Source organism: Salvia hispanica, chromosome 6 (genome assembly GCF_029641045.1).
Source record: "Salvia hispanica isolate PSC_SH4W2 chromosome 6, Shi_PSC_v1, whole genome shotgun sequence".
Classification (NCBI taxonomy): domain Eukaryota; kingdom Viridiplantae; phylum Streptophyta; class Magnoliopsida; order Lamiales; family Lamiaceae; genus Salvia; species Salvia hispanica.
The window spans coordinates 26,387,330-26,405,388 of NC_142697.1; the positions used below are offsets into that span (position 1 = coordinate 26,387,330).

General features: G+C 35.0%; 2 protein-coding genes across 2 annotated transcripts; one reads left to right on the forward strand and one right to left on the reverse strand.

Annotated features, from left to right (window-relative positions):
* The first annotated feature begins 6,040 nt into the window (after positions 1-6,040).
* Positions 6,041-9,692, forward strand: LOC125205382 (uncharacterized). The gene is made up of 5 exons (XM_048104274.2): positions 6,041-6,476; positions 7,878-7,928; positions 8,255-8,317; positions 8,413-8,481; positions 9,044-9,692. Exons 1-5 carry the CDS (start codon positions 6,180-6,182, stop codon positions 9,329-9,331), a joined length of 768 nt encoding a protein of 255 aa, XP_047960231.1. The 5' UTR covers positions 6,041-6,179; the 3' UTR covers positions 9,332-9,692.
* A 3,786-nt stretch (positions 9,693-13,478) lies between these two features.
* LOC125205385 (Integrase-type DNA-binding superfamily protein) lies at positions 13,479-14,287 on the reverse strand. The gene has a single exon (XM_048104276.2). The coding sequence runs from the start codon at positions 14,256-14,258 to the stop codon at positions 13,761-13,763; it is 498 nt and encodes a 165-aa protein (XP_047960233.1). The 5' UTR covers positions 14,259-14,287; the 3' UTR covers positions 13,479-13,760.
* Positions 14,288-18,059: the final 3,772 nt, after the last annotated feature.

Below are 18,059 nucleotides of genomic sequence, written 5' to 3' on the forward strand. Positions count from 1 at the left end.
TGGGGTTTTTAGGTTGCTATGCTTCATGCAACTTTTGTTACAAATCATGTGTTATTATGGGTTTAATCGTCTATATCAATTGTAATCCTACCTATACTGCTTAAATTAATCATATCCACAGTGGATTTTGTCGAAGCCAAATGAGTGGAAGGCTATGAAAAGTGGATATTTATAAATTGTTTGTAACTAATTATTGTTATAACCTGTTTTTTATGAACTTAATTGAGCATTTTTAACAGGAAAATTACCATTTAAATGGTATTTTCTTCATCCTCCTTTATAATCCAAAGTTTAATTTGCATTTTAAGAAATGTGAAGAAAATAGATTAAAAAAAATAGTGGAATACAGATCTTATTTCTATATGGTAATGGTAGTAGTATTAATTTTATCGTGAAATGTTAGTGTAATTATTATTTAGTTGATTGTTGCTCCACTTACTTAAGGGCATCCGCAATGGTGCGGATGATGCGACGGACGATGCATCGTCCGCCACTACCGCAACGCGGACGATGGGTTGACCATCGTCCGCGCCCGATACATCTGTCCGCGGACGATGCACGCAGGATACCCCATCGTCCGCCACTGTGGACGACGCGGACGATGAGTCGAACGATGCTAACGCGTTTTGGTTTTTTTTTTTTGAATTTTTTTGAATTTTTTTTCTTATTTAAGCACTATAATTATCTACCATTTCACACACTTCAATTTTACATCTCTCCAATTTCCCTTCAATTATTCTCTCTCATCGTCTCAAAAATAAATCCCGACGACTACGATTTGAGTACATCAGATGGCTGCAGACGGGCCTTCACTCGAGCCTTGTTCGATGTCGTTAATGAAGCCAAGGCGGAATGCTTGACACAAATGCAGCGGGAGCAGGCGGCGGCGGCGGTGGCGCGGGTCCCTCGCCCGATACGACGTCGGACGTATGTCCCCCGTGAGCACGACGTAGCACACGAATGTCTGTTCACAGATTATTTTGCCGAGAATCCAAGGTGGGGCCCGAATGTTTTTCACCGACGTTTTAGAATGAGCCGAGATCTTTTTCTCCGCATTGTGCACACGTTGGAGGGACGTGATGAGTACTTCCAGTATCGGGAAGACGGGATCGACAGACCCGGACTTACGCCGTTGCAGAAGTGCACGGTTGCGATCCGCCAGTTGGCCTACGGCACAATAGCGGTTATGTTCGACGAGTACCTTCACGTCGGGGATACAACTGGCCGCGAATGTCTCAAGAAATTTTGTAAGTTAGTTGTGGAGGCTTTTGGCGACACATATTTGTGACACCCGACTGTTGATGATTGCCAGAGCCTGATGAGGATGCACGAGATGGTGCACGGCTTCCCTGGGATGTTAGGGAGCATCGACTGTATGCACTGGCAGTGGAAGAACTGCCCGACGGCGTGGAGAGGCCAATTTACTAGCAGCTACAAGGGCAGCCACCCGACGATGATCCTAGAAGCCGTCCCTGACCACCGCCTCTAGATCTGGCATGCCTACTTTGGTGTAGCCGGGTCGAACAACGACATCAACGTCCTCAACTCGTCCACCCTATTCGCCGATCAGTGTAGGGGTCGCGGTCCGGCCATCCAGTTCACTGCCAACGGCCGCTCACATCATATGGGGTACTACTTGGCCGATGGCATATACCCAAGATGGCCTGTTTATTTGAAGACGATCAGCTGCTCAATTGGTGAGAGGAGTGTCTTGTTTGCTGCAAAGCAGGAGTCCGCGCGGAAGGATGTGGAGCGGGCTTTTGGGGTGCTCCAATTGCGGTGGGCAATCTTGAAAGGTCCGGCGCGTTTCTGGTACAAGGAAGTCATCGCCGACGTCATGTATGCGTGCATTATCATGCATAACATGATAGTCGAACAAGAACGTGGGCATGCCACCGATTGGGTGGATGATGAAGCCGGATCTAGCTCCAGCACGACAACCTCGCCAGTCACTCGAGGATTACCGATGGGCTTCGGTGCGGTTCTACAGCGACAGGCCTCAATGCGCAATCAACAAGACCATACTCAGCTCATGACCGACATGGTTATAAAAGTTTGAAACCGCAACCGCCGCCGTTGAGAAATTGTAGTTTTTTTATTTTGTATTGTAATGTTTGAATTTTAATGAAATGAAGTTGTTTTTCCAAATTTTAAAGTATTTAAATATTCAAATAATAGATAAAATGCTTAGGGCGGGCTATAGTCCACCCCACTGCAGGTGGAATGGGAGGAGGATAAAATGCTGATGTGGCGGAGCATAGGGCGGCGTTTAGGGCGTCCCACTATGGATGCCCCTAAAGTAGAAAAGGTAAGTAAAACTCTAAATTATAGACATCTCAAATGACATTTGAGACATTATTTGGTGGATAAAGGGAGTAAATTTTTGTTATTTTAAAATTTTTCCTACAATTGTCCCAAAATAGTCAAAATTGAAATCAATAGTCATGACATAAAATCACATTGTTTCAGATATATAACACCATTGTGTACAAAACAATGTCATTTTATTATCATACAATATTATTTTCGATTTTAACAATTATTGATAAATTATAAAAAACTAGAAAGTAATAATTTTAAATAACATCATAGCTTTTAACTATCAGCAACAAATTTTAAATTAAATAACAATTATAGTTTTTAACTATCAACTCTGATCCTAACCAATAAGTACTAGTTCAAACAAAGAACTAGGAGTACTGTAGTATATTAACTCAAGTTACTCAACGAATGTGGGCTTACCAATCTATTAATACAATCATTATCAGGCCTTCACTCGGTCAAATCAATTTCTAGAGGCCCAAAAGTTACAGGGCAAGTTTTGGGAAAGCCCAAATTATAATTATAATGATAGTACTACTACAGTATCTAGCTACGACCATTGTTTTAAGGAGTAGTACGAATTTAAGATAAGACTTTACATCCAATAGTGTTATTATCTTAAACGGATAAAAATTGACCATAATCACCTGTGGTCCCCATCTCAACGCACAATCACACATCAAGGAATAATAATAATAATAATAATAATAATAATAATAATAATAATAATAATAATAATAATATAATAATAATAATAATAATAATAATAATAATAATAAAACAATATTGTTACTATTGAGAGCAAAATAAGAATATTGCTAGTACAAAGATAAAAAAATACTACTACTATAAAGGAGCGCTGTTTCTCAATTCTGATTTCTTAACTTCACTTCATATATAAAACCAAATACATGTACGATACTCTATTATAATAGAAGAAAAACAAACAAAACAAAATGGAGCGAACATAGTAAAACGAACAAATTGCAAGTAGAACTCAGGAAACCCATCTTTCTATAAGATAAATTACGTTTCGATTAACACTCTCGAAATGACGTAATATCTCCAGACACCGTAACCCGCTAGTCATTGAAAAATTTAACGGAGTTTTAAGAATTGAGCAAACAATCATTGATGGACGAGATGCAAGCTATGAGAAAGAGAATGTGTTGTTTAGTTCTGTAATTGCCGTCCAGTGTCAAATTTACAGGAGAACCGATAACTTGAACGGCTTCACTGTCAGGTCATATCAATATTACGATGCTTACAGTCAACCAAACTATATCATGTCATTAATTTCCACTATATAAAAAATGTTTTGTAGATATTGATTCATTAAGATAGCATGACACAGGTTCCTTTTCATAAAATTATAAATACTCCCTTATATATACTTCATTTTCAAATAAGTATGGTCATGAATTATTTATTTGTTAACACTCAGACAGATCCAAAACATAACATCTCATTATTATGGAATTTTGAAGTAATTGAGGGGAAAGCGGCAATGGATGAGCCTTTTCTAGATTCTCATTTCGATTCTTTTTCTTTTCTTCCCTTTTTTGGGTAAAAGACATAGATATATTTCTATATATATACACTTTACAGTTTTCCTCAGTCTAATATATATGTCGCCTGTTTTGGATGTCACCCATAATAAATTTTATAACTATTATTCCAATTTCATTGTGGATGTATGTCTTTCCGTGATCGATGTGAATGAATTCAAACTAATATTTGCACCAATAGTCTTCTTTCTTTTCTTTTCTTTTTTAATCTCCAAATCCTACAATGTGGGTTCATAAAAAATGTTACTCCATATTTTAATAAGGAATAAAGTGTTGCTTTAACAAATAAAATGCCGTTATTGCGATGCATTAATACTAAGTACTATGAAACTATATATCTTGATTTTTGAGGTGATTTATGAAACCAAGTAGTATCTCATATATCAGGATTTTAAAAAAAAAAAGTAATTTATTGGCAATTCATAATCCGTCTCACGAGTTTCACTAAGAAATTAAATCATTCAAAATTTGCATACTCAAAACAAAAAATATATATAATCAATAAATACTACTATAACTTAATGTTTGTACAAATTCCACCTATGAACTAAAATCAAGTACAACCACACAATGAAGTAGCCTTGACATACTTTCAAATTTTAAACAAAAGGTGCATAATGTGCATTTATATAGTGAAATATCGAAATTTATATGAAATTATCTCACGAATCATAATTACAAATAGTTAAAATTAAGATCAAACACACTAAAGCACTAATAATTTTGAGAGTATATATACCCAAATTATTGTAAAAGTTCATGCCGCTTTAACAAAAGCCAAAGTAAAGTTGGAAACTTTGAAATTTAAGGGGTTATGGAAAAATTGTCCATAGTTTAGGGGTTTGAAATGCAAGCAACACGAAAATTAAGAATCTCAACATGTCTTTACAAAGTTTAACTTTGAAAAAAGGGTTAATAGTAGTAGTAATAAAGAATCGCCTCATCATCAATCACATGCTGCTTTCAGATGTGAGTAATGATTCTTGAAAATTGAACATTAACTCTAATCATCCATCCAAATCAAAACCCACCCAACACAACACTCACCATCGCATACGGGGCTATGCTATTCAAAATTTCAAACCCAACGTTGGAGCCATATTTAGAGTGCATATTCGAATTACCCATTGCTAAGCACGACGCTGCACTGCCTAAAAATGCACCATCTATGCAAAGATGCGCGCAAAAGCACACGAACGTGACTAATCCATTTTTTATTTATTTTAATTATAAAATAAAATAAAATTCAGCTAAAACCCAAACGTTCATAAAAAATTAGTAATTGATTTTTCATTTTTAACTATTTATGTTTTTCATAATATCAAATTTAAGGACATAAAATTAGTTAAAATGATGGAAACAATGTTATTTCAAGTCTACTAAATGTAACATTTTGTAATAAAGTTATGGTTTAAAATTATATGATTGATTACAAGTCAAAATAAAATTATAATATAAATGATTAGTTTTAATTTTAATAATTAATAATTAATAATTATAGTGGAGATGGATTCTTGCACACATTTAAGATTTTTAATATTATTCACATATGATAAATTATTTATAGCTACACTCCAACTTTTAGTAAACAAGGTTCACTTTTGTCAGTCGTCTACCGTTCATTATTTGTAAAGAACGTGGCACTGCACACCGGTGAAAACCTTTATACAGCGTATGCGACATTATTTCCTAGATGTGCAGTTAGATCTAGTATGCATTCAAAGGCTATAAAATTAGCATAGTATTCAATACTAAACCAATAATATAAAATTAATTCTACAAGTAAAAGCTCATAAATAAATGAATACTCGCGGTTGAATAGTGGATTGACCTATATCGAGGGCGAAATACCATGAATAACCTCATATGTGAAAAAATGAAACCATAGTTGTACAAATGTACAAGTGTGGTTTTGATGCCACATCTTTTCCATGGACCCCACCCCATCCCTTATTCTCTATCAATTTCAATCCAAAATATTACTCCTACAAATATAAAGTAAGTAAAATAAATAACGAACCCATTACACGCGCACACAACACAACACACGGACTTGTCTTCACCACACACAAACATAGATAGATATACGGATATTGTATGTATATAGTCATGTCATACCTCTCCCATTTATTATTGTAACTATAAATAATTCCTAACTCACAACACTCACAACATTTCTTTGCCAACACACCACCATTCCACCTTCCCTTTTCATACCTTCCCTTCCCACACATAAGATAAACCCTTCTCTCTCTCTCTCTCTAAAACTGAACAACAACAACAACACCCATGGGTGGCGCCGACGAGGACTGGGTCAACGCTGCCATCACAGACGCCGCGATGGTCGCCGAGCTCCTCGTGCGCCTGCACCGCTCTCCGCTTCCGCCGAAGCCGGCTGCGTTCCGTCTGGAGTGGACCGTGCGTCAGCGGAGGTCAAACAACAAGCCGAGGAAACCCGGCCGCGGCCACAGAGCCAGCCCTACCACTCCGCTGACGTGGAGCGATGCCACCACCTCCTTCAGCGGCCGCTCCGATGAGTCTACCCGGCCTATTGCCTTCAATCCCTCCGCCTCAGCGAGATCTAAGGTATCTGTATCCGTGTTTCTCACTGTTTACGTGTGTATCCATCTTCTACACACCTACGCGTACGGATATCTAATATTCTGAATTCGGATCGGATTCCGCCATTGGAGGCCGGCGTCGGCGTGTGATTCTTCTTCCTTCTACTCGCTTTTTTTTTATAAAAAAACAGAGTATATTTATTTCAAAACGGTTTTTCGGTTTCGAAGTGACAATAATACCCTCCCCGCCTGCATGGACGGAATCTGAATCGGAGGAGTTCAGCGTCGCATCGCCGATCTGTTTCCGGCGCCGTGATGCTCCGTCTTCCGCAATTTTGAAATTTTGTTTCTAGATTTTGTGAAAAAAATAAAAAAAGGAATAAAATAGCTCTTGACTTTGTTTCAACGCATATATTGGTCAGAAGCGGCACACGAGAGTGGATGACTCTTATCACGTTTTTTTCCCCACCTCGCCCAACCCTATTTCTGTGCTCTGCTCCTTGTGGCCACATCTCAATTGACCGAAATATCCCTCGATTCTAGGGGTAGCTTCGTCAATTCAGTCACTATCTCGGCCAATTATCTGATTTCTACTACCAATTTGTAGATGGTTTAAAAGGAGGGGTAGTTTGGGGAAATGGAGGAGTGCCCTGTTGAAGCGGTGGGGTGTGGGTTTGGTGGAGCGTAACGAGTGGTGGTTTAATTAGTGATTAATTAATAAGGGAGGGATCCCGTGTGGTGGGGCTGTTTCTACGCCCACATCTCCTTGTCCTTTTCCGCCAACCATGAAATGCCATCTGTCAACAACACTTCGCGTGAACTCCGAGGCACATATTAGCAAGCTGTACTGCCTAGTATTCGTCTCTCTCTCTCAATCCAAATCCGACATGCATACACGGACACGCTGAGCTGTGGGGTTTTCATTGTGTGAGTAGGACAAAAATTAGTTAAGATGGACTATGGAATGTGACAGCTTCGTCACCACCATTTCTTTTCTAAAGAGGTGTGTAGAGTAATTGGGGATTGTAATTTAATCGATTGGAAAGTTGAAAGGAGTTGTTTAGATTTGGGTGTAATTTTCTTGCATGACAGTGGGTTAACGTGGGCTGTTGCTGTTACTGTAATTAAATAATCCATCTGTTTTGTTACTTCAAGAAAGGTTGAATTTTTTTCAGAGGAATAAAATAATGTGTTGATGATAGGGGGTTTGAAAATGCCATTTGTAGGAAAGTGTTTCGGTTGCCACATCAACTTCTTCAACTAATTGGATATTTATTGTGGAGTTGGTTTTTTTGTTGTATCATTATTAAGGATTTGTGAGGATATATATGTTTTACGGATTATTACGACTGCAAATTTGATTCAAGTATGTGGTCATTGATGTCGAATATGCCCGACTCTGTTTTGATCTAATTTTCTGCTGCAGAATAATGTGGATGGTGAAAAGACCAACTCCAAGAGGTCAAGAAAGAAGAAGGTGAATCTCTTTAGTTTACTTGGTTCATAATAGTCTGTTAAATTCGTTTCTGTGTGCGCGATATCTTTGTGAATACTACAAATTGTCTTTTGAAATGGATTTGGGACTTGCAAATGTTTAAGGAGTGATAATGTAGAAGATATCTTCATTGTTTATTTCTTTTCCCTCAAATACAGGAAGTTCTTTTTCTAAAACAATTCATTTCCTCATAAAGCCGGGGACAACATCATTTAGAGTTATCTTATCTAGAATAATAGTCATATATTTGTGTTAATCAACATCTAGCATGAGCCAAGTTAATGTGTTCCACTTTTGTGTATTTACAGACTTTGGCAGAGCTCAAAGATGAAGAGAGCTCACTGCTGAAGGAAAGAAGAGAGCTAAAAAGGGTATATTCCATATTTCATCTACTAGACTGTATTAATGAATTTTGCGGCTATTAGTCCATAACTTCTTATCATTACCGATGTTCTTTCCTCCTCAGGAAATGTCAGCCTTGCGAATGAATTTGGAGAGAGAAAGGGCAACACATGAGAAATTAAAGCGGATGAAGGTAATTAGTGCAGACTTGATCTTTTCTTTTTTCATGTGCATTCTATTGAGTTTATATAAATAATTTGCTGTGTTTTCTAGTATGTTTTTTACCTTAATACTCCTCATCTTCAACTGAATTTGAAGCACTTATTATTCGACTTTCCAACATACTGCCACCCTCTATGTTAAGGCCTATTCTGATCTGACATGACTTCTTTCGTGTTTTAAAAACCAGTAACTTCGAAATCACTGATTTGAATCTTGTGGCACCGTTCTTGTGTAAAATATTTTAATTTCGAAGTCTTACCTAGCACTGCTTCTTTATATTTGTGTCTTCTTCTGTTGCATATATAGATCTTTGAAGCCTTCTAGATGGCAACACTGCTATATAAGGCTTTTCGATTATATCACGGGTTGTAGTCATAAAAGATGCCCAAAATTACTTGAACATTTTACTTGGAGTTGGATGAGAAATTGAAAAGGTTTTTCTGGATAGTTTGATTTCCTTATGAGTTATGACACTTTGAAGATCTTTATGTTGCTTTCAATTGTCTTCAACAATAACATTCTCTTATGTACAGATTGATCTGCAGCCTTCTCCAGAGTCAACATCCGCACCTGAGGAATCCGTCTCTGGTCAACTTCAAATGGAATCAACAGCTCGTGATCCTACTACGACTTCTACAACTACTAGTCTCATGATGCCAGTTATCTCAGGCAGCAATGTCCTAGAATTGTCTGCGACAAATGCTCATAGCAACGTGAATGCAGATGAAGAATCTGATTCGAAGTTCATCCTCCCTGATCTTAACATTCCATTCGATGAGCCCTGCTGCAGTGCTACACTTATGGTGGTATCAGCTAGCTAGACCATCAACGCTGCACCTGTTCTCGACCAAGGCAGAACAGGTACAGCGAATGATACCTATACTTGATAAAGACTAACCTCCTTTAGAACAAAGTAGTATACTATAGTTATATAGTAGAACGAAAACCTCCTACACGGCCCCGATGAACTGCCAGTGGTGTTGGGATCCATTCTTTTTGTTTAGTTATTACCAGTGGACTAGATTGGAAATCCTAACGTGTTAGCTGAAGTCAAATATTCTTTTTTTTTCTTACCTTGTATTTTCTGGAGATTTTTATAGGTGATAATGTAAACTATCTTGTGTAAGAGATGTATGTGTGTTATTTCTCTAAAGCAAATATTAGCGACAGATAGAAGGCTCATTTAATTTGGTATGTTTTTTTATTTTAATTATTGCACCAGTTTATTCAATATATGAGGTTTGTTACTCCCTTCATTTTTAAGCAAGTGTTCCTTAGATGTGATTTTCAAGAATAGTTTATACTCAGAACCCCCCACCACACTCAAAAAAAGAACACAGAGAGTATATTAGCTGGAGTATTTATATCTTGTCACCTTTCTATATAACTATTGATTACACTGATATTTCATCCTTTTCATTTAGGCCCAGATTTTGGCCCCTTTGATCAGGATTCAGGACTAAATTGGATTTGAGTTATTTTATTTAAATATTCACCCAAAAAAGAAAGTATAGTACAGTACTTTAGTACTATTTGTTTAACATGAATAAAAGTATTCCCTCGTCACCATGACAAGTGAGTCACTTTCATTTTAAGCAAAATAATTATCTTTCTTACTTTATTTTCCCTGCTACTTAATTTATTATTTACACTCCTCTAATTTTTCCTCTCTCATACTTATTTCTCTTCACTTTAACTTTTTAAATATCAATTTATTAAATTTTGGACCAAGTATAATATAAAACGTAGTAATAATAATACAACAGTAGTAATTATGTAAATCTGTGACTAGCCCACACACAGTGATTACAGTTGATAGATGACATATAACTCTAGTTATTCAATACAGTAAATTATTTGGTGGCGTTACAAATTATGTGTATCATGATTATGAATTCATTTCATTAGATTTGGTGAATAAAAAATGCTGGCTATGTATATAGGCAGGGTATGATGGTCAAAGTTATCGTCATAACAGTAAATTATGGACAAAATCTAGATCACTAGATTTATCAAAATGGTCATTATATAGGTGAGGGGCTGAGGGCCCATATCCAACCCTATTTCCCTAACCATGCTATGAGCAACAACCCAATTCATTTGGTTCAAAAATACTATTCGTCTTATTTATCATTTTGATCTTCCAAAAAATTAATCACATTCTACCTTAGGTAAGTTTCTCACTTAAAAAAAGAGTCTTAATTAATTTCAACACTAAATGAGTCTTAATTTCCAATAATAATATATATTCCGATTATTTTTCTATCTCTCTAATTTTTCGCATATTAAACTCATGTCATCCGCTATAAAGTAATGGACATATGGAATCATGGATGGGATGGTGTGTATAGAATTGCAATTCATTTTCCAACTTCTTAAATAGTTGTTTTCTCCATTCCCAAATAAATACTTGTATTAGTAGTACTTTTGAGATTCCATGTAAAACTGATGGCACTTAAAATACTAAATTTTAAATTTGATGAAAACGTAAAATACTAAATTAACCCTTAGTTTCGAATTTTTGCATGCATACTCCTCATATTTTCCACGAAATTAACAAAAAAAGGAGATTTTTTTTAGTTTTTTAATGGTAGAGGGAGTCCAGGTATATTACAACTAAATATAACTTCGACTATCAGTTCAAACTCCTTTGACATTACTCAAATGATCACAATCTCTTTGAGTATCAAGAATTAATGAGCCTTTAATTTGTAGTTGAGTTTGACACAATTGGTATACATCAACTTAGCTCCTATACACAGATATATTTTCTTCAGAACCTTTACAGAGAATTGCTTCCATGTCATAAAATTTGAGAAAAATTATATCGTGACAGCTTTTCGACTTGGGTTGGGTAGATTAAAACAGAGATTATCCCCCATGAAAAAGGGGGTTACTTTCTTGTTCATCATTTAATTTAATCTGCTGCACTGAATTTACATCTGACTGCACCATAGTGTTCTGATTAATTACAGTTTTCTGACTAGAAACTAATTATGTACAATTTAGCTGAATAGATTTATGGACTACTAGTTTATTAATGAAAAAGGTGCGTTGATATCTGCTTTATTTTTCAGGTACTACTCTTTATCTATTCTTCTAATCACTTATTTTCATTAATTAATTGTTGGAAACAAATAATTTTGGACTTATATATAAGCTGACAACTACAGTAGTGTTGTCAATTTGTATCAGTCTTCTAATTAATTTCTTGACAATTGCCATGCATACTGCATTCATGTTTCGATTAGTCTCTTCGATTTAATTTGAACTTTTGAATTGGGAACCACAAACTTCTGGATTAATTATTTTGTCTAATTAAAAGCTTAAATGATTTATTTTATTTCACATATACTTTGGTGGAGGAATAATTATGTTCCATTAATTAGTTGGCCAGACTTTCACATTTAATTCGTTGGACTCATTAATGTCATCCCATGAGTTAGTACTTCATATATATCAGTTTCAGACACTACTAACTAAATGCTGGTCCACTGCTTTGGTAAAAATATATATGCTCTCCGGTTGTGATTTGCATTCGATCGATATAGTGAAATTTCTAGTTTGAAATAATCATCGGATATGAATTCGAATCATATTGAATTGAGTTAAAATAATTTATTTGTCTATTGATTTATATTTTTGATTATTTTGCAATTATTTTTTGTCATGTCCTATTAATTACAATACTAGTAAGAGCATCCATAATGGATGCCCTAGTGGGGGAGCCCTAGTGGTTGCCACATCAGCATGCTCTATCTTTCTGCAATAATGGAGCCATAGTGATGCCCTATCTCTTATCCATTTTTCATTTCAATTTTAATGTTATTTTTTTTTATATTTTCACATATTATAAATAGAAAAATTAAATACTAAATTAAATGAAAATCATGCATTACTTAATTTTAAAAAAAGAATTTATAAATTTTATATTTAATTTTAATCAAATAAAAAATATAAAAATATAAATACACTATTATAGAACACAATAAATTTAAATAAAGCACTTACATTAATCGAATAAAATGGGAAAAGTATAATAATAAAGGTCAAAATAAAAAGAATATGTCGAGTTTGGGGCTTGAACACAACCTCTATAGTTTTACATAAAGCAACAAAAAACTGTTTTTTAAGTGTAAAACTAATTGTCCCACGTCGAAATCACAAAGAAATTTGGAGTTGAAAACCTATCTATAAAAGGTTTACTCAAGTAATGCAAAACTTGCTCATTTAGTGTGAAGGATTATATTCTACAAAATATATTCTTTCACTAATTCACGGATCCGTCTTTTAGTATGGATAGTTGTGAAATTATAGGTTTTTATTTCAAGTTAAAAAATGATTTTTTAATTTAAAAATCGATTTTTTAGAATAAAAAATCGGTTTTTATAATTAAAAATCAATTTTTTTATAATTTTTTTTTTAAGATCGGGCTCAGGCGTTTTGTCGCAATGGGCGCCCGATCTTACGCCCAATGGATCGGGCGAGAGATCGGTCGCGACCGAATGTTCGGTCGTCCTCGGGCACGCCCGCCGCCCGACATCTGCAATGGATGCCCGAAATTTTTTATTAATTGAGGTCCCCTCATTACGAAGGAAACATGTACATACTATGCTTTATAACAAAGGGAAAACCCAACATACTGCTACTATTCAGTATCCATACTATACTAAAATGAGAGTATACCAAAGAAATTCTAAAAATCCGTCAGTAATAGCCATTGTCGAGAAATATCACGCATCATACAAATATTGTTGCTAAACCGATGAATTCCCAACTGTCAGTATTCTCGATTATGTTTCGTGCGATGAGCTAACATTGTATTGTTTGCCTTGTGTGTCGATTATGTTTTGTTACTTGCAAAGAATGCCTTGTGTGTCGGCAATATATATCCAGTTTCCATAGTGCTTGGAAATTGGAAAAGGTATTGCTGATACAATTTGAAGTACTTTTAATGGTACAACACAGTGTCACAAGAAATTGAATCATAAGTCGAGGTTGATATGTACAGCACTAGTGTGTTTCGCCGCCCCCCACAATAATAGGCCTTATTCTTGATAATTTCATCATTAAATTTCACACACATGAAAAATAACTAGAAATCACAATTAAAGCTTTTATACTACACATTAGTGGTGGCAAATGGGATGTAACAAGATGCATGCCCCAACAAAACCCTAAATTACTCAAAACAAAACACTAATTAAAGTCACACTACTTAAATATGCAAATTTGATTAATTGATCGAGATCAACCCATCTTCAAACCAAGCTCCAAGCTAACGCCGCCTTCCTCCGCCGGATCCCGCCCAAACAGGTGCGCCGCCGACGTCACAACCGAGGCAGCCTTTCCTCCACCGGAAACCCTCTTCCTCTTCCTCCTCTCCGGCGAACACGGCTCCGGGAGGACGGAAGGAACGTGGAAATTGGTCCGCGCCTTGGAGCCACGCAGCCTCCTCGCGGCGGCGTCGTAGGCGCGCGCCGCCTCCTCCGGCGTGTCGAAGGTGCCGAGCCAGTGGCGGCACCGCCCTATGCGGTCGCGAATCTCCGCCGACCACCGCCCCCACGGCCGCTTCCGCACGCCCCTGTAGCTCCTCGGCGGATCGGCGGCGGCGCCGAAGAGGATGCGCTCGCCGACGACGGCGGCTATTCCTTCGAGAGCGGGACGGAAGTACAAGTGGTGATGAGGGTCTTCTTGTTTTGGGAATAAAGGGACGTTTTCTTGCATTTCCACATTGCTGTCTTTCATTTTTTTCTCTATTTTCTACTTTTCACATTACATCGCGCTCTATTTAAATGTATCCATCTCTCCGCTCTCAAGGCTCTCATTTTAAAAAATATGGAGAAAATGGGTGAAAAAGGGATGTGAAATGTGATATTCATTTCTACGCAGTACTATTAATTTTATAAAAGAATGTGAGTGTAACGAGTTAGTGTAAAATATGGTTTAACGTGTCTAGCTACAATTTATAGTAAGAGTAAACTAAAACTCCTAATAGCATACGAACTTAAATAGTAAAGTGGGACTACTAATGATAGACAAAGAGAGTAGTATTGTTTTGGTGTTCATAAACCAGTTTCGGACCGATTTTTATATCCAGTTTTTCTATTGCTAACAAAAAAATGTTTAATTATTAGATTATATATACTCCTTTTCATCCCAATTAGAAGTCTCATTTCTCATCAGTGCTACTAATGCTAAAAACTTGTTTGACTTTGTCATATAAAAATGGTTGAAAAGTTAGTGGAATGTGAGCATTGAATAAAGTGAGTTATTAGAATATCAAATCCATCCGTCAAAAATAGTACTCCCTCCGTTTCACTATAGTTGAGGCGAAACTTTTCAGCGTGGAGTTTTAGAAAGTAATGTTGGATGTATTAAATAAGTAGATAAAAATGAGAGAGGAAAAGATAGAGAGAATAAAATATAAAGTGAATAAAATAGAGAGAATAAAGTAAGAGAGAGTAAAGTAAGAAAGAGAAAAAAATTACCATATAAGAAAATGACTCAACTATGAAGAAACTTCCTAAAATGGTAAAATGACTCAACTATATATAGTGAAACGGAGGGAGTACTCCTAAAATCAATACTCCCTCCGTCCCTAGATAAATGACTCATATTCATTTTTGGGACGTTCCAAGATAAGTGACTCATTTCCTTTTTTTTGGTACTCTCTCTTATTTTTTTTCTCTATTTTATTAACTACTCTCTTACTTTATTCACTTTCCACTTTACTAACAAAACCTCATTTCCTTAAATCTCTTACTGAAAGTTTGTGGTTATTGGGAGTATGTGCTTTTGTACTATGCTAATATTTTCACAATCAATTATATAATTAATTGAATAAAGAAGTTTAAAAAATAAATAAATAATAGTGCAAGAAATCGCGTGATCGAGGCATGACTTCATGTGCATCACATGTGGTGCTATGCGTGCATGCAGTGAAACATCCATGATTTCAATATTGAGAGTTCAAATCAGTGTTAATAATTCTGCATATAAAGAAGCGGATAAGTTGTAGTAGAAACCGAAGATACATTTTGCGGTGGTTGTTAGAATCATCGTAAAGACGAATGAAATTTAATGTTTGATAAGTTAAATAATACTAGTAGATTTTTTAAATAAAACACAATTTAAAAATGAAAATTACAAATATTATGTCACATTCAAATGTTTAACATTATAAAAGTCCGTGAATATTTCAATGAATTATACAAATTATTTGTAAAAATAGCCAAAAATTGCAAAGCGAATTATCACGAATCATGAATAAAATAATGTTTATTCGATTAATTTGAATCTAGAAAGGTTTTCTCTTTCTGATATAAAACTCTTGTCTAAATTCTTCCTACTATTTCATTAAAATTTAATAGAACATGAAAAGCCGGAATTGTTTATATGCATTTTGGGAACACTACAACAAAATTAAAGTAGAAGTTTATTTTTCGTCTTTCAGTTTACACACACCTATACTGTACATATATAAATCGGGTGATACAAGTCCCAGTTTATTTGCATTTTTTACATTCTCGACAAAACTAGATCCTTAGAATTGATGGGAATATACAAAACGGTTATTTGCTCTTAATTTATAGTAGTACCAATATAATTTATAATACTATAAATGACGTGTGTTAGTAAATAAAATATACTCCGTTTTTAATATCAAATCAAATAGTACTCCGTATTTTTATAGAAATAGATATGGAGAATGTAAGATATTCCAATCAAATAGGACAAGACCAGAATCCATGGTGATGTGCTTTGCTTGACAGTCGGTGATATATTTATCACCGTTTTACATCACCTACTAAATAATATTGTTCCCATCATTTATTCATTGCAAAATATAAATACTATAATGAATTATAGAATTTCTAATAATTGTATCTATAATAAATATTAAGTACTCCCTACTATCTACTTAAGATGATATACTTTCTTTTTTAGTTTGTCACAATCAAAATGACACATTATTAAAAATGGAAATATTTTTAATTTTACTTTATTCTCACTTACTTATTTTCTTCACTTAGCATACAAAATAAAGTTGTATAAAATCTCATACCGACTAAGAAATGAGTCATTTTCTATGAAACGAATAAGTATTACTCCATAAAAAGTACTATTATTATATACTCCATCCGTCCATAATTTAAAGATCCATTGGACAAGGCGGATGTGATGTTGATCAGCTTATGGCGTGGGCACCCACAACTTAACATATATGCACACTCATGTTGCAACACTTTTTGCACCATTTTTTACACCAATTGTCGTACCTCCTTCATTCCTTGTTAAGTTATTTGTATTCCTTTTATTAATTTGTACTATTCCTTTTACTAATGTACTTATGTTTCAAGTTAAGTTGAGTTATTTCATTTTTAACATTTTTTCTTTTACTTTTTTCTTCGTATTTCTTTTATCTTTTTGCTTAATTAATAAATTTTAATTTTTTTTAAAATTTCGTGCCTGAAAAATGGAAAGACGAAATGGATCTATGAAGAGTATGTGAATAAGCATAGGATTAAGATGAACCGATCCTAATAATTTTGTAGCACTGCAGGCGTTGGATTAGGTAAGCTGTTGGACGGTAAACGTCAGCGTTACGTCAATTATGAGGCAATAAATGGATTGTTAGGCTGCATGCCTATTACTTACGGCTATGATTACTCCGTTTAACCGAGCTATGTTCCGGTGGTATTGGGTGCACAAAAGGAACCGCGTGCTCCCTCTCAAATCCACCGTGTAAAGACCATGTTTCTGACAACCAAGATCCGCAGTTTTGTGCATGGCATAATCAACGGTTGTGATCATGTATCAGCAGTAGGGTCCAAATTCTCCTGAAATTGCAATCGTAGACTAAAACAACGTTTGGGGACAAAATATAGTAACTGGATTTGATATATATTTTTGGTGAAAGTGGAAGGGACCTTTGATGGTTAACTTTGCTTGTAATTTTTGTTGTTTGGGAACGCAAATTTATTACTAGTAGTTTTGATTTTAATACTGTATAAAATAAATTTATTCTTATTGCTACTCTCAATAACCCTTTCTATATGGAGTGTATTAAATTTGAAAAAGTCACGAGCCTATTATTTTTTTGGGGGGATAATATCTATTTAAATTATGAAATTTAATCCAATTATGATCAATTTTAGTAATGTTCAAAAAAGAATATGAAATCATGAAGTTTCATGTTTTCTTGATTATTTTATTTGAATAGAAAATGATATCTTTTGGTGACAGCTAGAAATTAATAACCTTGTTTTGTTAAAATAAGTATTTTTCTCATTTTAATTAAACAATATTGTTTTGAGCATCACTATAGACATTGTTTTTTACATGGATAAGCCAATTGAGACACATTTTAAAAAAATTATGTACTCGTATTCAAATATTATGAGATTGGATTAAATTAACTTTATGATTTAAATAGATATATGTAGTGCTTTTTTTCTTGTAACTTATGAAAAGGGTGGGATGCGATTTGAACTCCTATACTTAGATGTTTATAGACTTAAGTCTCATGAAGTCTATAGTAATGGT